Source organism: Phyllobates terribilis, unplaced genomic scaffold (assembly GCF_046119375.1).
Source record: "Phyllobates terribilis strain yellow unplaced genomic scaffold, ASM4611937v1 Scaffold_10__3_contigs__length_209671492, whole genome shotgun sequence".
Classification (NCBI taxonomy): domain Eukaryota; kingdom Metazoa; phylum Chordata; class Amphibia; order Anura; family Dendrobatidae; genus Phyllobates; species Phyllobates terribilis.
This window is the reverse complement of record NW_027362770.1, coordinates 100,416,098-100,434,737: the sequence shown is the minus strand read 5'-3', so window position 1 is coordinate 100,434,737 and position 18,640 is coordinate 100,416,098. Positions and strand designations below refer to the sequence as shown.

General features: G+C 43.0%; 1 protein-coding gene across 3 annotated transcripts in view; it reads left to right on the top strand.

The window, feature by feature from the left end:
• Window positions 1–18,640, top strand: part of DIAPH1 (diaphanous related formin 1) — a 244,228-nt gene that overhangs the window by 208,622 nt on the left and 16,966 nt on the right. For all 3 annotated transcript variants that reach the window (XM_073649668.1, XM_073649667.1, XM_073649669.1), the window contains 6 exons: window positions 936–1,030; window positions 2,336–2,437; window positions 5,649–5,888; window positions 7,469–7,598; window positions 16,473–16,601; window positions 18,469–18,629. In XM_073649668.1, the coding sequence (XP_073505769.1) occupies window positions 936–1,030; window positions 2,336–2,437; window positions 5,649–5,888; window positions 7,469–7,598; window positions 16,473–16,601; window positions 18,469–18,629 (857 nt within the window). The remainder of the gene's footprint in view (window positions 1–935; window positions 1,031–2,335; window positions 2,438–5,648; window positions 5,889–7,468; window positions 7,599–16,472; window positions 16,602–18,468; window positions 18,630–18,640) is intronic.

Genomic DNA, 18,640 nt, shown 5'->3' with positions numbered 1-18,640 from the left:
TTATTCTGCTCTGATTACCTAGCTAAAAATCTGCTGACAGATTCCCTTTAAAAATCCTAACCCAAACCCTATTGTATTCTCTGCGTAATTTTTATTAATTGCATGCTTCAATAATAATCTCATAAAGGCTGTAAAACAGCAGACGTGTGACACCGGAACAATAACACCTCTGACCTCCAATACACAACCTTCATATCCGATACACAAGTGTGTCCCAATAAACCTCAGTACATACAATTATTACACAGCGCCGATGAGACGCTAAGAAATGTGCCATAAATATAGAAATCAGGAATCCTTAACACACGTTTTCTCCCAGTGGGTTCCTGTATCGGCAAGAAGTTATAAAGTGCAGACACAGATCCTAGCTCTACCGAGGGGGCACATGTTACCAAAATGCCAATTCTAGCTGGGTAAGCGTGTAGTTGGTCTTATGGCTAAAATCACACAGGCGTATTTTTGGACCATACGCATCTGGCATGGTTGGCCTTTTTTCTGGAACACGTGGGCTGTTTTCTGCATGGACTTCATGGAAAAATAATCGCAATATGCCCTAGTCTGATCCAATTTACATGCAAGTAGTAGTCAGCTCCTTTACCTGCACGGAGTTATCACAGCCACAATTTGTGAGAATGCTCCTTCACTGTTGCCTTACGTTAATGGTTATGGTGTAGGATCATTGTCCCTGGATGTAGGACTGCCCTTCTTCAGTTCACGCTCAGTGGGCCCATCCTACACACAACACACCGGTTCCCATCACAGCTGCCATCTGTATACTTGATGCCCTATTTTCCTCAAATTCTAAAATTTGTGAAGTTCTATAGATAAAATAATCCATTCTGTATAAGCAAGTGATTGCTATGATGGCCAGTAGCCAGCATTGTGTTTGCCTTTTTGCTTTGCGTAGCCGTAATCTATCTTTTTCTGGTACACAGCAATCTACTTGAGCTCATATCGTATGCCCTATGAGGAGATTAAAAATGTCATCCTTGAAGTGAATGAAGAAGTGCTGACCGAGTCTATGGTCTCAGTGAGTGTTTTACTATCTTACTTTTGTATTATCTTTTATCAATGTCCAAACAGTTTGCATTGCATTTTGCTTTGATAGTCCTGGGCCAGGGTTCAGCAGATGCCAGCTATTGCGCCAGCATCCATCGCTTACACTATGCCAAAGGTGTAGGGAGAGTGTCAGCCCTCGATTCATCAAGGTGTTCCTTATGCCATCTCGATGAACAGTGGGCTGGAGCAAGGTGCACCGAATTCATTTCAAAGTGTGTGGGCATCTTAATAAATTCTCAGCTTCTGTGCCCCACCGCAAGGAATGTCCTCCCACTGGAGTACCTTTGTCATACTTTACATGACTTATGTGACGTAAATTCTGATGATTTTGGGAAGTTCACGGACCTGCCCAGGATGGACATAAAAAAATTAAAATGTCGTAAAAAGGTTGTGTAAATATAAGCTACACAAAAATGTTGTGACATTTAAAACTGTTTCATGACAAAAAGGTATGCCTCAGAATTCTGTGTAAATTGTGTTGAAATGGTGCAAAAGTTTTGGTGTTTTCACACCATTTTCTCCCACCTCCACAGGGGTGCGGCAGTGGTGTGACACCATAGCTTGTTTTATTCTTGATTAGCTGTGGCGTTCTTTACTCCAGTCAGAGACTGGAATGCCATTTCTGGTGTGGCACACAAAATTGTACTCCATTCGTCAGACACTCCTGATTCATTAAGTGGCATGCACCTTTTAATAAATCATTTTGACACCTACATGCCCCCTCATCAAGAACGGCAAGAAAATTTCCAGTTTTGGTGAGTCATGACCTATAATGTTTCCCATATGGTAAAACAGTAGTATGAAGTTTCATATGGCTAGGTCACCTTGTCTGACTACTAATTTTGCATTCAATTTTCTTTTAAAGTAAATATTTTGGACGTTTTTATCTATACCATAATGCTCTGCAGACGTTTGATGCATTTCTGGACATGTTAGTATGATGACTCAACATTGCCTTATAGCGCCAGATTCACGTGTATCCAGAGACATTTGTTACTTCCTCTGGGTGCTACTAAAGCTAAAATGAATATGAGCATCTTTACAAGTATTTTCCTAATTTTCAATATTCCAAAATGTCAGCTCCACAGTTGTAATGATTTGAAGTGTGTAATCCTTTTTATTCCCAGTTATTACCTACAGAGTCTTGAGTCCTTATTGCCCAGAAACTATAATTTTTTTGAAGCGGAGTTCTGATTGATTGTTCAGGGTATCTTCACATTGGGTACTTAAGGTTCAATTGGTCAAACATATTTATTTTTTTTATCCATTTTTGCAGAACCTGATTAAGCAAATGCCAGAAAGTGAGCAACTTCAGAGGTTGGCAGAGTATAAGGATGAATACAATGACTTGGCAGAGCCGGAGCAGTTTGGAGTTGTGGTAAGCATCTTGATTTGGCAGATCTATAATCTCTACCCGTGAATCTTATGTGCTGTGTCAAAGAGTAAGTTGCTTCTTCAGCAGTTACTTCAGTGACATAAATGCCTGGTACAAATCTATCAATACTAATTCTTAGACAGTGCAAACAGACTGAACATTCTTCATGCTGTTTGATAATTCTGTCTTTTTAAGACTGCAACATAGAGAAAAAAAGTGTTCGGCTCTGCAAACAAAATCAATCCAAGGTTCAGGAGATAATAGTACGTGGTGCTCAGTAAATAAATACAATATGCAAAAGTCCTTAGTAGAGAAGAAAACATATGGCACTCGCCAATCTGTTGAAAAGTATTCTTTTATTGAAAAAAGTGCATATTCAAGTGTAAAAAATACTTATTTCCGTATATTTTTCTATCGAGGACTTCTTATCAGATGCGATCGATCAATGACTATATAACGATATTTTTATTAAAAAAATGTATCGATTTATTCTTGGATTGTCCATTAAAAAGAATGATTGCAGTAGTTACATAAAATAGTTAAATAGTTACAAAGTGATTGTCCATTTGTCCATAATTAGCTTAATAGTTGAGATTCACCCATCTTTTCCTGGGATCCTGAATGGTAGGTTGCGTCTGTCTGTGTCCAGCACGTGTGTCAGGATGACTCCATGTGTCCGGGTAAAGCATGTGTCTCCTTGGGCCTACATCGGCAGCTGTTTCCTTCACACATAGATCCTCGTCCAGTGTCCTGTGAAATGGCAAGAGCGCGCCCCCTGTCACTAACATGGGGTTATATAGCCCACCCCATAGCACCTGTTGTTCTGCATATGACACCGAACTAAAAATACACAAATATAGCATGTCATCTAGAAACCCTAGCACGATGGCTGATGCAGTCTTATGCAATATATGGTACAGAATTCAGAATAAAATGAATATCCGTAATTAATATTTAACATCAAGGGAAGAAGGTAGGTGTGTATCAAGTGACTAAAATGTGGCAACGGCTGTTTCACATTCAGACACGCTTCTACTAGCCGTCAAAACGGCCATTACCTGTTTTTCTCTTAAAACACACCCTTGGATATGCACTTTTTTAAATAAGAGAATACTTTTTAATAGATTGGTGAGTGCCATATTTTTTCTTCCATACTATAGGCTAGCTTTAAGACTGTCCAGTCTAAGTTTACACCACATGTTGGTTGAATTACTGTATGACGGAAATGTGCGCCATAATTCTGACTCTTTTTGGCAGTTGGTGTCGCATGTTAGACCTTGGTTCTTTTCCTATAAACCACTCCCATTTTCAGCGAAGTCCCACTTTATCAGGCAAGACTGAAAGTGTCTAAACCACTTATTAAATATGATGAGGTCATAAAAGACCGTTGTTTTTTTACTTTTTTTATTTTAATTGTGTTTTAACATCATTGATATGAAAACAGAACATTCCAATTACGTTCAATAATAACAATGAAAAAGTTGACAAGTTAATAAGTTATCGCTAAACTTTAGAATATAAGTATAACCAGCTTGATGAGGTATTAATAATATAAGCTCTTACATGAACCAAATAATTGTGTGTGCTAGAGGAAAGTAAAGAAGAAAGGAGGGCGGAAAGAGAAAGAATGAAAAGGAGGTGGGTGGGATGTAACAAAAATCAAGACTTGTTGAAATTAGTACTTCAGAGGAGACCACATTTACCACAACATTCTATTTTAAGTATTATTTTCTGACAACCAGATTGCCAGGTCATTCCCCTCAATAATATCCAACATGTCCATTGGAGATGAAAAGCTCTGAGGCGATTATCATGTGTAATCATCCTTTCCATTTTCATAATATTGTTAACCTCTTCCACCCATTCACCCAAAGTGGAAGACTTAACAGTGGCTACAAAGTGCCCAAGGATATCTTTTCTTGCCTATGAAATTGAATCCGGAGTAATGGGAAGAAGGCCTACTTGGGTCTTCTACCAGTGAGACTATTGTACAGTGAGCATATTGAATTCCATAACCCAGAAACCAATGGGCATTCCTAGTATGTATGTAGCATAGACCCAGCTGCACCACCAGCCCAAGTCCGACAGAGGGGAGATTCTAGATAATATAGTGGGACAACGATCTAGATAGAATCTTATAGTTTTTCTCCTTAGCACGGCAAGTAATAGATAATTTGTGGGAAAGTTTGAATACTTTTTGCCAATCCTTCTCTGAAATTTGACTTCCCAATTCCTTCTACCAAGCCTCTGTAAAGGGTAGAGGATCATTGCAGGTGTCCCTTTTAAGACCCTTATTAATAAAAATCATGTCAAAATTTTGGTGTATTTAACTCGATAAATGTCTTCCTGTGATTGGAACTGAAAATGTAAGAATATTCTTATCATTGCATATTTACACTGAACGCTTATCAATGCGGTTTAGAGGCTAATAATTAGTGATGAGGGAGTATGTTCGGTTAATCTTTTCGGCGAGTATGCTCGGTCGAGTACCGAGTATCTTCAGCGTACTCGGTGATATGTTTGAATCACTCCTGTGTGCAAGATTTTTGACTGTTTGACTGCTTTAATACATGTGAGGAATGCGTGTTTCTTAGGCATTCCTCACATGTATTAAAGCTGTCATTAAACAGTCGCAAATCATGCACACGGGAGTGATTCAAACATATCACAGAGTACGCTGAAGATACTCGGTACTCGCCCGAGCATACTCGCCGAAAGGGTTACCCGAACATACTCGCTCATCACTACTAATAATGTAATCACGATAGGTGCCCCCATAAGAACCTCCAGTGATACTGGAATAGATACTGTAGATGCTTCAAAAAGGCAATAATGCTTCCGCGCCCATCGTTGGCATCCGCTTGCGCAATATAGAAAGAGCGACACTGACTGGACAGTAAGCATGCCCATATGTGTGTGTATGATATAATTCTCCATCAGCTCTTTGTGTGCATGCACATGACATTCTGCTTCCCTGGGCGTGCGCAGTGCATGGATGAAGCTGGGGAGCGATATGCAAGTTGCTGGCGGTGACGGCTCTATCAGATTATGTAAATCATGCACAGGGGTGTGCTTAAAAGATGAGGCTGGACTAGTCTGGGAAGTAAATGCCCCACTGTTCTAGTCCTGATACATTTTCATAGCGTGAATGCAGAATAAAACTTGTCTCTTGTTACTGTAACATACATGTGCTTCTTTTGTATTTTATTATCAGATGTGCAGTATTCCCCGCTTAAAACCTCGCCTCAATGCCATCCAGTTTAAGCTCCTCTTCAACGAGCAAATTGACAACATCAAGCCAGACATTGTGTCGGTGACCGCCGCGTGTGAAGAGGTGAAAAAGAGCAAAAGCTTTGCCACCCTATTAGAGATCACACTGCTCGTGGGCAACTTTATGAACGCTGGATCCAGGAATGCTGGCGCTTTTGGTTTTGACATTAGCTTCCTCTGCAAGGTAAGTAACACCCATAGTTCTGAACTATGATAGTGACAAGTCTAACATCTTATACAAGATTAGGAGGTGTCCTCACATCTCACAGAAGGCCATGGTAAAACATTGCATCTCCAGAATGTCTCCAGTGTGTCTTCACTCCTGGAAATGAATTTTCAAAAATGTTTTCTAGTTTCTACTTCTGAATTCCAACCCTTAAAGGGTCGTGCTAGAATACCAATCCTCAATGGGGGGGCCTATGAACATCACAGAAGGGGTATACTGTATAATATTGCCATTTATTAGCCAAAGTGGATAGCTGATGGCTAAACTACATGGCTGGCCCATTCATCTCGTTGTCTGATCTTGCCTTTTACAGGCTGTCTTTAGGTTATAGTCACACATTGCGTTTTTGCAATGTTTTTTTCTTCAATTTTCCAACGAAAAGCGCAGCATTTTCCAGTGCCAGCAAAGTGAATCAATTCCTGAAGTCTCATGTACATGTTCTTTTTTTTCTTTGCGGATTTGAAGCAATTTCAAATCTGCAGCTTGTCAATTTTTTCAGCATTTTTTTGCTTTTTATGCAGCGCTTTTGATGCAGAAATGTCTTAACGGGAACCTGTCAGCATGTTTTTATTACCTCATCTGAGAGCAGCCTGATGTAGGCAAAGAGAAACTGATTCCAACTATGTATCCCTTAGATTACTGGGTGCAGCCGTTCTCACACAATCAAAGCTTTTAGATACAGCAGTACAGCAGAGCTGAGAAAGCTAACCCCGGCCACACCAGGCTCTGTATATACAATGTCTATAGACAGTGAGCTGCTTATCACAGGAGGGGGCAGAGTCGTACCAGGGCTCGCACAACCAGCTAGTCACAGCAATGTTAATCACCAGGTGATACACTGAAGGTTTTAAGTAAACAGCAGCACACAGCCAGACATGTAACACATCATTGAGTTCAGTGTTTTAACGCCTACCTCATGCTGTCCTCAGATTGCATGGCAAAAACCTGCTGGCAGATTCCCTTTAACGTGTGCATGATTCCCTAAGAGTAATTTATCAGATAGCCATGGTGTCTCTCCCTTTAAAGGGCTTCTGTGTGATGGAAGACCCCTTTTATAATGTTTGTTGATTGAGGGTTGGGTTTCACAGTGCAGCACCTAAACACTGCCCCCATATGCATCTGTGAATGAGCGTGCAAGTGTGCCAGTTTGAGGCTTTGTACAACTTTGCCGGCAATCGCCATCTTGCATTGATACCTTGCCCTCATATTTTCTGATATTTGACAACCAGTAGAGCAAGTTTCAGAACTGTAGAAAAAGACATGGACCTCACATCCAAAAAACATACTTTGATCGAAATTTACATATCTGAACATGAGGTTCTTAGTTTAACATTCTGATCTGACTGTATGAAGCCAACTACCACGTCACGGCGAACCTATCAGTGGGACGTAGCCTAAAAGTTTTGGTGCAGTGTACAAACAACAATCACAGCAACAATGCACCAGCAGGCAACCTGGTGCATTACAGCACCTATGCTGTGAGGCGGAGTCAGTAGTGCAAGTTTGCTAAGATTTTTTTTTTTTCCCTCCTTTTAAAGCTCAAAGATACCAAGTCCGCTGACCAGAAGACTACCTTGTTGCATTTTCTTACTGAGCTCTGTGAACAAGAACACCCTGATGCATTAACGTTCCCTGATGAGATGGTCCACGTAGAAAAAGCCAGTAGAGGTAACCAATATTAAAGGGAATTAAACCTCAAGCTATCAACCCCATGTGTTGGGAATGCAATCACAAAGAATGTCTTCGTTTCCTACAATAGCGGCATACGTACAATGGTGTATGCAAACATTGAGTATATGAATCTTTAATTGTATTATAGCAGCATCGAATATACGTATAAAATAGAGAAACTACAATAGTGAATTAACATTTACCAACAGAATTCCTAAACTAGAAAATCTGCATGAGGAGATACAATCCATATTCTACATTGCCTCGCATTTGTAAGAACATAGGAAGCAGTCTCTATGAATACTGTAGAACATATAGTAGAGATGTAAAGTCTAAACACCTTCAGTATTTTTCGTACTATAATACGCACTTTTAGTCCAAATGTAGCTTTACCGGGGGCAGCGGCGGTGGAGCGGGGTCACTGGAGGAAGGAGCAGGGTCACTGCTGCAGGAAGCCGGTGGCAGCAGGAGTGTGGCGATGCTGTGGGCCGTGAGCTAGGAGGAAGGATTGTCATGGCGGTGCAAGGCAGGAGTGAATTACCTGCTGCGCACATTGACCTCATAGTGGGCTTCAGGAAAATGGCGCCAGGGTCTGCGCATGCGCAGATTTAGATCTCAGCTCAACAACGAGTTGAGAACTCGATCTGCGCATGCTCCGTCTTTGGCGCTGTTTTACTGAAGACCACCGGGAGATCAATGAGCACAGCGGGCACTCCGCTCCTGCCTCTCACCACCAGGACACCCCCTCTTCTTAGCTCAGGGCCCACAGCATTGCCCCACTCCTGCTGTCAAATTACGTAAATGTGACCTTGCCTCCTGTGACCTCGCTCCCCCAGTAAGCTACATTCGGACTATAAGGCGCACCTGTGACCCCAGACATGCCTGATCCTGATGACAGGTTAAAACATTTTTTTTCCTACTTTTCTCCTCTAAACTTGGGGTGTGTCTTATAGTCCGAAAAATATGTAATGTTAAAATGCCAGGTTTTTCTCATATAAAAAATCATACCAAAAAGAATAATTTCACAACTTTTTCAACCTTTTAATGTAATCCATAATCTGTACAAATACATTGCGAAATCCTTTTTAGTGAAAAATAAAAACAAAGGTAAAATAATGTGGTTGCATAGGTGTGAGCACCTTTTTATAATTGGCTAATTCTCAGCACAACCACATCCCCAATCAAATGTAAACGCATGTTAAATAGTCAGTACCCAGATGACATAATTTACAGTGATGCTGATGATCCCTATATAAAGTTTAGCTGTTCTAATAGGATTTTCCTGCCATTTTTCTTAGTAGCATTTTACAGCAAAAGCCATGGTCTGTAAACGGCTTACAACACCGCAAAGGGATCTATTTGCTGACAGTTATCAGGAGACAGGTGCAAAAAAATTCCATACATTAGATATACTATGGAAAACTGTGATGATGGTCATCATGAAGTGGCTTAGATCTGGCAAAACAGTGACATTACCTAGAGCTCGACATCCTTCAAAAATTGATGAAAAAAAACAGAAGAAAATTGGTTCGGGAGGCTTCCAAGACTCCAACAGCGTCATTAAAGGAGCTGCAAGAATTCCTGGCAAATACTGGCTGTGTCCTGCATGTGACAACAATCTCCCGTATTCATCATCTGTCTGCCCTGTGGGATAGGATGACAATATGGAAGCCTTTTCTTACAAGAAATACATTGAAACCTGGCTATTAGTGAGCAAGCACTAAAATGCTCGTTGCTCCGGTTGACCAAATCGTAATGCTAAAAAAAAAAAAAAAAAAAAAGCGCACACAAAAAATGCTCCTCCACACCTTGGGCTATGTTCACACATAGCGTTTTTGATGCATTTTTTCACTTTTGCATTGCTTTCAACGATGAAAAATACATTCAACAGTAAATGTCATTTTAACATTTTATTACCTTATTTGCCCATGAAGTGTGTGAGACATGAGCAGACACATCCGGTTTCATTTATGAAGGAGGGACTCAAAGTCACAGCCTATTTTTACAGGGGCATCAGGCGGCCCTTACTATTAAAGGGCCAGCAGTTGTCCCTCACTATTGTTAGAGGGTCATCAGCGGGCTATCCTTTATTGTTGCCATTATTAAGGGGTGGGTCTCCTATAGTGGTAATGCCCATGTAGTGACTGCAAGGGCTGCCCAAAAATTGGATGCACTCCAATACCCCTTTGAAGAGACGTAGAGGAGGTCCTCATTAAAAAATGTTTTTTTTTACCATTGTTAAGGAGTGGGTCTCCTATACTGGTAATGCCCATGCACTAAGTGCATGAGCTGAAAAACATTTACCACTGGGGATTATACATGAACATACTGTATAACATACAAAATGTTAGAGGTAGGCCTCTAAAAACATTTCCTATGGGCATCATAAGCACCCTTACAAAAATTATGTGGGTGTTGCCTCACGGTCACCCTGGTGATATAGTGGTGGCGGATGAGGAGAAGGAGGAGGACAACAGAAAATTTACAAAATCCCCTCCCAACCTTACAAAGAAATCCACTGGATTTGACTTTGTTACGCTGCTATCCTTAGGTGGTGTTGAGAAGTCTGGCCCAATCCAGCCCTTGTGCATTTTTATAAGAGTCAGCCTGTCAGCATTTTCAGTGGACAGGCAAATGCGTCTATCGGTTATAATTCCACCGGCGGCACTAAAAACCCGCTCTGATAAAACGCTGGCGGCAGGGCAGGTCAGGACCTCCAAGGCGTAGAGAGCCAGTCAGGGACGGACTGGGACTGAAATTCAGCCTTGGCATATAAAAGCACACCAGCCCATGCTGTCCCAGCCCCCGAGCCCCAGATGGAGATATCTATTACTTATATTACCCTCCCTGAAGGAAATCAAGATTTCCAATATGTCTAGTAATACCGCTATATAAAATTGAATAATAATAACAATATTGCAATATAACAGACAAATACCAACAAACCATAACCAAATATTACCCGTATATATAGTACTGATAATACCAACATACTGATTGTTAAAGGGGTTGTCCAGGCTTGGTGTTAAAGTCTGTGACTTCAGACTTCTGAATCCTCAAGCACGCACTGTCAGGATTCTCCAGTGCCAGCGTTGGGAGAGGCGGTCATGTGACCACAAGTATGGGATTTCCACACCTCCGGCCACATTCCAACTAAACGTACTCTGCTTTGCTAAATTCACTTGTGTTGAGCGAGGCCGTGCACGTCTAGTCAGCACGTGATCGCATGAATTCAAACCATACTTGTGGTCACATGACCGGCCGCTCCTGACACCGGAGAGTCCTCACAGCATGCGATGCACACACTATGAAGATTCAGAAATCTGCAGTCATACAGAGTCACTGCAGACTTTAACATTAAACCTGGACAACCCCTTTAATTAAAACCACTGCACTAGGACTGATAGCACGACCATACAGTGACCATATAATGTTAATGTCAGGTCTACACCAGTGCTTTACAGACCATATATGTATGTGTGTACTGTACAGATTCTCACCAGTGCTGTTCTCTCTGGTTATCATTCTTTTTCCCTCTTCTTTTTAATTTGGCCCAGACCGTCATGACCACTTCTTCCGATCATAATTCGTCCTTGTAAAATATAACAGAGGCATCTTTACTTTACTGCTTTTCCAAAACCCTCCTCTCATTCTACCACCTCTACACAAACCACAACTTGTGCTGCCTTATAATAATTCCCCTGTGACCCCTTATAATAGTGACCTTGCACCGAGTTATAATAATGTAAACAGCCCCTGTGCTTTCTTATAATAATAATGCCTCCTTGCTTCCCCGTAATGACAACGACCCCCCCCATTGGGCCTCCCAAGGGGAGTACATAGAAATAACAGGTCCCATAGAAAAAGTCCTATCACGTCAAAGAATGGCATATCTCCCAACTTTCTAAGAAACGGAGGATATGTATTGCAGCACTTACATTTATTTTCCCTCTACTAAAGCTGCTAAGTGGTCTCACCCACTGTGATACCCCTTTTGTGACCCTCATAGAGTATTATGCCCCACATGGTATGATGACCCCACAAACCCTATACAAAGTATGATGCAGCATAGCACCCACATATTAAGATGGTCACCACAGCCCCCCATACGTTATGGTATTCCGCACAGCCCCTAATATACAGTAGGAGGTGCACAACAGACCCCTATATAAAGCATGATGCCCCTCAACCACCGCATTAAATTTAATGTCCCCCTTAGTCATCCCATACAGTATGAAGGTCACCACAGCCCACTACATAATATAATGTGCCCCATAGACCTCCACACAGTATAATGTCCACCACAGCCCCCACACAAGATGAAGTTCCCACACAGACACCTATATAGTATGATGGTTGCCCCAAACAGCCCCCCATATACTATGATGGTCCCCCACACAGTCCTCATATAGTATGATGGTCCCCCACAAACAGCCCCCATATAGTATCATGGTCCCCCACAAACAGCCCCCATAAAACATGATTGTCCCCCACAAACAGCCCCCATATAGTATTATGGTCCCCCACAAACAGCCCCCATATAGCAGGATGATCCCCCCCACAACGAGCCTCCATATAGCAGGATAATCCCCCTCAAACAGCCCCCATATAGTATGATGGTTCCTCACAAACAGCCCCCATGTAGTATGATGGTTCCACACAACGAGCCCCCATATAGCAGGATAATTCCACACAAACCGCCCCCATATAGCAGAATCATCCCCCACACATGGTCCCTATATAGTATTATGGTTCCCTACAGCACCCAAAAATAAAAAAACTTTATACTCACCTCATCCTGTCTCCTCAGCGTCCATCCCCTCTTCTGTCCTGTGTCTCAGTGGACGCTGGCGGTGCGATGCAGTGACGTCACCTGCATGCGACGGCTTCCAGCAAGCCCCCGGCTGAAGGGATGCCCGCGGCCCGCCTGCGCAAGTGACCTGCGCTGCGTGTGAAGGGATGTCCGCGGCCTGCCTAAGTGACGGAGCCTTCGGCTCTGTGCTCAGTCAAAATTGCTAATAGGTTATTCGGCCCACGGCCGACTGCCAGATGGCTAGTCCAGCCCTGGAGCCAGTTCATGCCACGTGTCCAGCTTGGATTCCCAATAGTTGTAAGGCACAGAGGAATCACGGAGGACGTTGGCATGGTCGGCAAGGTACTCCTTCAGCATCTTCCAAAACGTTTCCCTCCTTGTCAGAGTACCCCGCGCATCAGGGTCTTGGCGCTGGGAGGGGCTGAGAAAACTGTCCTACACCTTTGACAGTGTTCCCCTGCCTCTGCTGCATCGGATTGGTGTCTCCCGAGCCAGTACTCCTTGGTTGTCCATGGAACTGTGACCTCTGCCGCCAGCATTCCAGCACACCGGGAGAAAGTGTTGGCTGGGGACTGAGTACCGAGGGACGGCCGCCGCCATCTGGCTGCGGAAAGATTCCGACTCCACGAGCCTAAAAGGCAACATTTCAAGTGCAAGCATTCGAGAAATGTGGCATTTTAGTGCTGTGGCCTGTGGGTGGTTGGCTGCATATTTGCGCTTGAATTCAAAGGAATGCTTTAGGGACAACTGTACGCTGCGCTGGGACAAGGATGTGGATGGTGATGGTTGCAATTATGCAACGACAGCTGCAGGGCGGGAGGCGCCTGCACCATGGACAGAAGATTGGCGTGCACTCACAACAGCGGAACAAGCAGTGGTGTCACCCGCAGACACTGGTTTTGGAAACTGGCATTCGGCCCAACTAGTCGGGTGCTTTGCTGTCATGTGCCTGAACATGCTGGTGGTGGTCAGGCTGGTAGTTTTGCTGCCCCTGCTAATGCTGGCATGGCAGAGATTGCAAATGGTCTTTTTTGGGATTATCTGGACAGTCTTTAAAAAAGAGCAAGACTGGAAGACCTAACAGTTGGACTGCCAACTTCCCATGTGTTGGTATTCCGGGGAGCAGTTGCCTGCCTTGTCTGTGGCCACCCCACTGCTTGTTTCTGCCTGTTGTGGTGCTATACCTCCCTCCCCCTCTGTGCTGCTGTCCTCGCTATGCATGTCACCTTGCCAGGTTGGGTCAGTGACTTCATCGTCCACCACCTCGTATGCACCCTGGGCCGCCTCCTGACTTGGTGTGTCATCATCATCCACTTCTTGCGATCGTTTCCCACCGTCGCCTTCTTGTGACCGTGACTGCTCAAATATTTGGGCATCGCTTCATGTGATTTCCTCTTGCCCCACTTGAAGCGTGCCAGGGGAGGGCCGACTATATAAATGGAAAAGTGAACAGCTATTAGGAGTGTCCGAGTGTGGGATCAGTTGTCTCTGGGCACTCTGCATGGTGGGAGGAAGGAGGATCAGGGTGAGTATTATGTGGTCCATACTCATGGCTACTGAGACTTGACCGTGTGGAAGACAGGGTTGTGGTGGTGGCGAAGTGACTGGAAGCATAATCTGCTATCCAACCAACAACCTTTTTACTCTGCTCTTGCTCAAGTGGTGTTCCGCGGCCCCCTAGTAATTGGGACAGGAAGGTAGTTCGACATGATGTAAGTTGTAGGTGTTTGTTGTGCTCCCTCAGCAGGCAGAGTTTCATCTTGCCCACGGCCTCAGCCTCTGCGTGCACCACCATGTCCTTTTCCCCGTCCCTTGCCACCCTCCTTACCCATTTTAAATGGAGTGTAATATTTGGCACGCTCCAAAAAATTTCACGATTATTACCGCTGTAATATGGGATCACTTCTGATGATGGAAAAGTTTCTCTGCTTCCACAATACAGCAATGCGAATAAAATAAAAAAAATCTGGCTGTATTCTGCTAACAAGCAAATGGAGCAGTAAAATTGTGTAATGTATTGCTTTTTAAGGAAATAATCAGGATTAAGAGCAAAAAAAAAATTTAGCTCTTATGTCTAGGCCTATAGATATCTGTAACAGCAGCAGCAGACAGAGCATGCAATGGACCCTATTCTGCTGTATACTGTGCCTGCCTAACTCCTGCTATCACCAGTAATATATGCAGCTGGGTTAGTCCTTAGAAGGACTGTTATTTCAGATGGATATATATCTTGCTGTGGAATACCCATACCTAACTAATAAACTGCCAATTCTGTCCCTCACTCAGCAGCACCTCCCCTTACTCTGCCTCTCTGAAGAGTAGACTGTGGCGAGCATAGGGTCACCAGGTCGTGTATATAGACCCGATGATGCTATGCGGCCAGCCAATCACTGTAATGCGACAACCAACATGGCTACGGCATTACAGTGAGTGGCAGGCAATCCCTGCATGTTAATTGGCTCTATAAAGAGTGCCAAACATGCGGGGTGGGGACCCGAGCTTCTGCCTGAGCATCCCGGAATTACTCGCCGAGCATCTCGATCAGTGAGATACTCATCACTACTGGCTGTGTTTTGCCTAAACCTTCAAGTCTGATAAAAGCAAGTTTGAAAACACAGAATGGTCTGATGAAACCAAGAATAAACTTTTTGGCCATAATTCCAAAAGGTATGCACATTACCCAAATAACACCATACCCACAGGGAAGCATAAAAAAGGCAGCATTCTACTTTGGAGCTTCTTTTCAGGAGCTGGAGCTGGGACTTTAGTGAGGGTGGAGTGAATTATAAACCGCCGATACAAATATCAGTCAATTTTACAACAAAACGTTAAGGCCGCTACTAAAAAGCTGAAGATGAACAAAATCTTCACCTTTCAGCACAATGATCCTAAGCGTCAGGGCTGTGGAGTCAGAATCTAAGTCCTGGTCGATGTCCATTTTGGTGGAGTCAGAGTTGGTATAAAATGGACCAACTCCTAATCTAGTAAATTGGGTACAGTAGACAATGCAGGATGTGTTGAATATTTTTTTCATAACAATTTGGGATTGTTATGAAAGGTTCTGTAATTGTTTGTCCTGTTCCTGATCTAAGGATCTTGGCTTTTAGTTGAGATGAATCTGTGCTGCACTTTTATGTACATGCTCCGTAGTGAGGCCGTGCTGTAGAGTCTGAATCAGGGAAATTGAGGAGTCTATCAGTGGTTTGGCTTACCGCCTCCACATCAACAAAAGATTGGTTTCGCAAGAGGAAGATCAGAGATTTTGGAATGGCTCAGCCAGAGCCCAGAACTGAATCCAATTAAAAATTTATGGGTGACCTGAAGAGGGCGCTGTACGCAGCACTGTACGCAGGAGATGCCATCACAATCTGACGGATTTGGAGCTTTCTGCAAAGAAGAGATTGCAATTCTAGACCTGTCCTGCTGATAGACTCCTACTGAAAAAGACTGAATGATGTCATAAACCCAAAGGGCACTTCAAGGTATTTGTTTTAGGGTGTACATATTTATGCAGTGACATTATTTTAGTTCTTTATTTTTTCTTTTTCCATCTGAAAAGATTTGTTTTTAATTTTTCAATTGAATTGTACGGATTATAGATGACATTAAAGGTGGGAAAAGTTCTGAAATTCTTCTTGGTATTCTTTTTTTGACATGACCATTTACCGGGGGTGTGCAGACTTTTTATATTCACTGTACATGTCAGTGGTATATGGCTGGTTTATTCATTGACCGAGTCCCTTTTATAATTGGGCTTTTAGCACTCACTGGTGCAACGTGGCCTGGGTGTAAGAGCTGGCAGGAACTTTTCCAAGGTCTCCTGTGATGAATATTTTGTGAACGGATAGTTATGTCGGCCTCGGTAAAATGGAATTCTGTGATGACAAAATTCAGTGTAATCAGCCATTTTGGAGAATTTCGTTTCTGTTTCTTAGAATTTACTTATTTGCTAGTCATGAGTCAGATAATGCAGCATTCTGCATAGGGGGAAAAGAACAAAAAGTACTATGGTAACCTCTCTATTGTATTCATCTTTGTTTTTTCTTTTGCTACTTTAGTATCTGCGGAAACTCTGCAGAAGAATTTGGTTCAAATGAAAAAACAAGTTTCCGAACTTCAGCGAGACATCGAGAACTTCCCTGCTTCAAACAATGAGAAGGATAAGTTTGTGGAGAAAATGACGATATCCTTTTCACACCTTTTAACCACAAATGAGTTTGTGTTAGGAACAATGGGCTGTTCTTGATCAGAGATGAAGTGTACACCACTAGTCATCGCTTCAGGAATTCGAGGGATTGTTCAGGATTCGATTTGTCTGAGGGGGGCTAAGTTTATACTGTTTTTAGCACTGCTTTGGGGTACATTTGAATTACTGTTTACTGTATATAATTTTTTGGGGGGCTACAAATATCAACCAAAAAAAATTGTTTTACGTCTTTTTACTGTCCATGTTTCACGCCAAAGAACATTGAATGAATTGTCAGGTGTATACCTACAAATCTGTATGTGAAGTTGGTGCCAATTGATTCGCAGGACCTGGTCAGTAGTCTGATTGTTGGACGGAAGTCCTGAGAACCACCTTCTACTTAACTGACATCCGCCGCTCTTCTTTTGATTAAATGGCCTGGTGTTGACATCTAACCGCAACAATGTAATTACTACAGGCTGGCTAATCAAAAGAGGAGCCGCGGATGTCGGGAGTTAGTAGGCAGTTGCAGGACACCTGGCCAACAGCCACAGATTACTGCTGGGACACCGGGTCCAGTGAATCCATTCATACCAACTCTTACCTGTAGCTTACTTTATTTTTTTTACTTGTGCATAAAGGATTTTATATGGGAAAAAAACTTTTTTTTTTTTTACAGTGGGAACATCCTTTTAATCATGTAAAAAAAACAAACATAAATCTGTGCAGAACTTTTTTTTTTTTGCAATTTATTGCTAATTTTTCCCTACTGCAGTTGGAGCTCCAGTTACAGGAATAAATAAATGGCTCACTATAGTGATATACATCGCTGGCAGGGCTGATCTGGGTGTGCTATGAGCCACTGCTTTGCTAGCAACACCCGTCGATCATGTGATCACAAAGTCTTGATCACGAAGCTTCTGTTCACTATATAGCGCCTTGTGACTGGCGAAATAGAACACAGACATGTTAGTAAGCTATCTGTCTTCTCACAATGGACACCTGTCAATCCAACCTGCTTCTGCTATGTAGCAGGATCCGTAAACCTGTGCTGTAAGTTTACTGTAGCGTGGGGTTACAGCCCAGGACCAAGCGTCATAAAGTTATGACGCTTGGTCCTTTGAGGTTAAAGGGGTTGTCTCCCTATCAAAAAATGGTTTTAAATTGCAAAGTGCTTGTAATACCAAGGAGCCTTGCGATTTTAATCTTATAAAAAATCTTCAGTCTCAAGAATTTAACAATTTTTAATTTTCTCTAGCAGCTTGGCCGAGGATGTGAGCTTTAGCATGCACTAATGTGAAGCCCGTATCGCTGGAGTGCACAATCCAGGTAGCTCCCCTGATGCTGCTGCAGAACAGTCAGTCTTCAGGAGTGCACCACTCCCCCGCACACAGAAAGCCTTGAGGCGGGGAGTGCACCACTACCCCCCCCCCCGGAGGCGGGGAGCGCACCACTCCCCCCCCCCCCCCCAGAGGCGTTGAGCGCACCACTCCCCCCCCCCCCCCCCGCCCGGAGGCGGGGAGCCGTGAGGCAGGAGCGCACTCCCAAAAATGAAACCTTAGAGCAACCCTTTCAATTTTAAAAATGAATTTGGTTCCTTTATGGTACTAGCGTTATTGTGACAAATCTATGATGAGACAGGATATAATGGAGGGCATGCTTTTTTCATTATAATGTATAGTCCTTATGTACGCCTCTTCTGCAGTCATGGCCAGTGATCATAGTCTTGGTTTCAGACGCTTAGAATATGGATATTGACTTCTAAGACTAAACCTTTTTAATTTAAGGGAATTTGTATGCTATTTTATATGTATTTACTGTGTTTTTTCATCTATGCCTATATTCCTTGACTGATTTATTTTACATATTTGTCAAAGAAGCCCAAGAACAATGTACAAAGTTATGCATGATGCACGACAACATGGTGTCCTCGTTCCAAGAATTAGGGCAGTACTTTGTGTTTGACCCCAAGAAGGTCTCCATTGAGGAGTTTTTCCTAGATATGCACAACTTCCGGAACATGTTTGTGGTAAGGTTTAC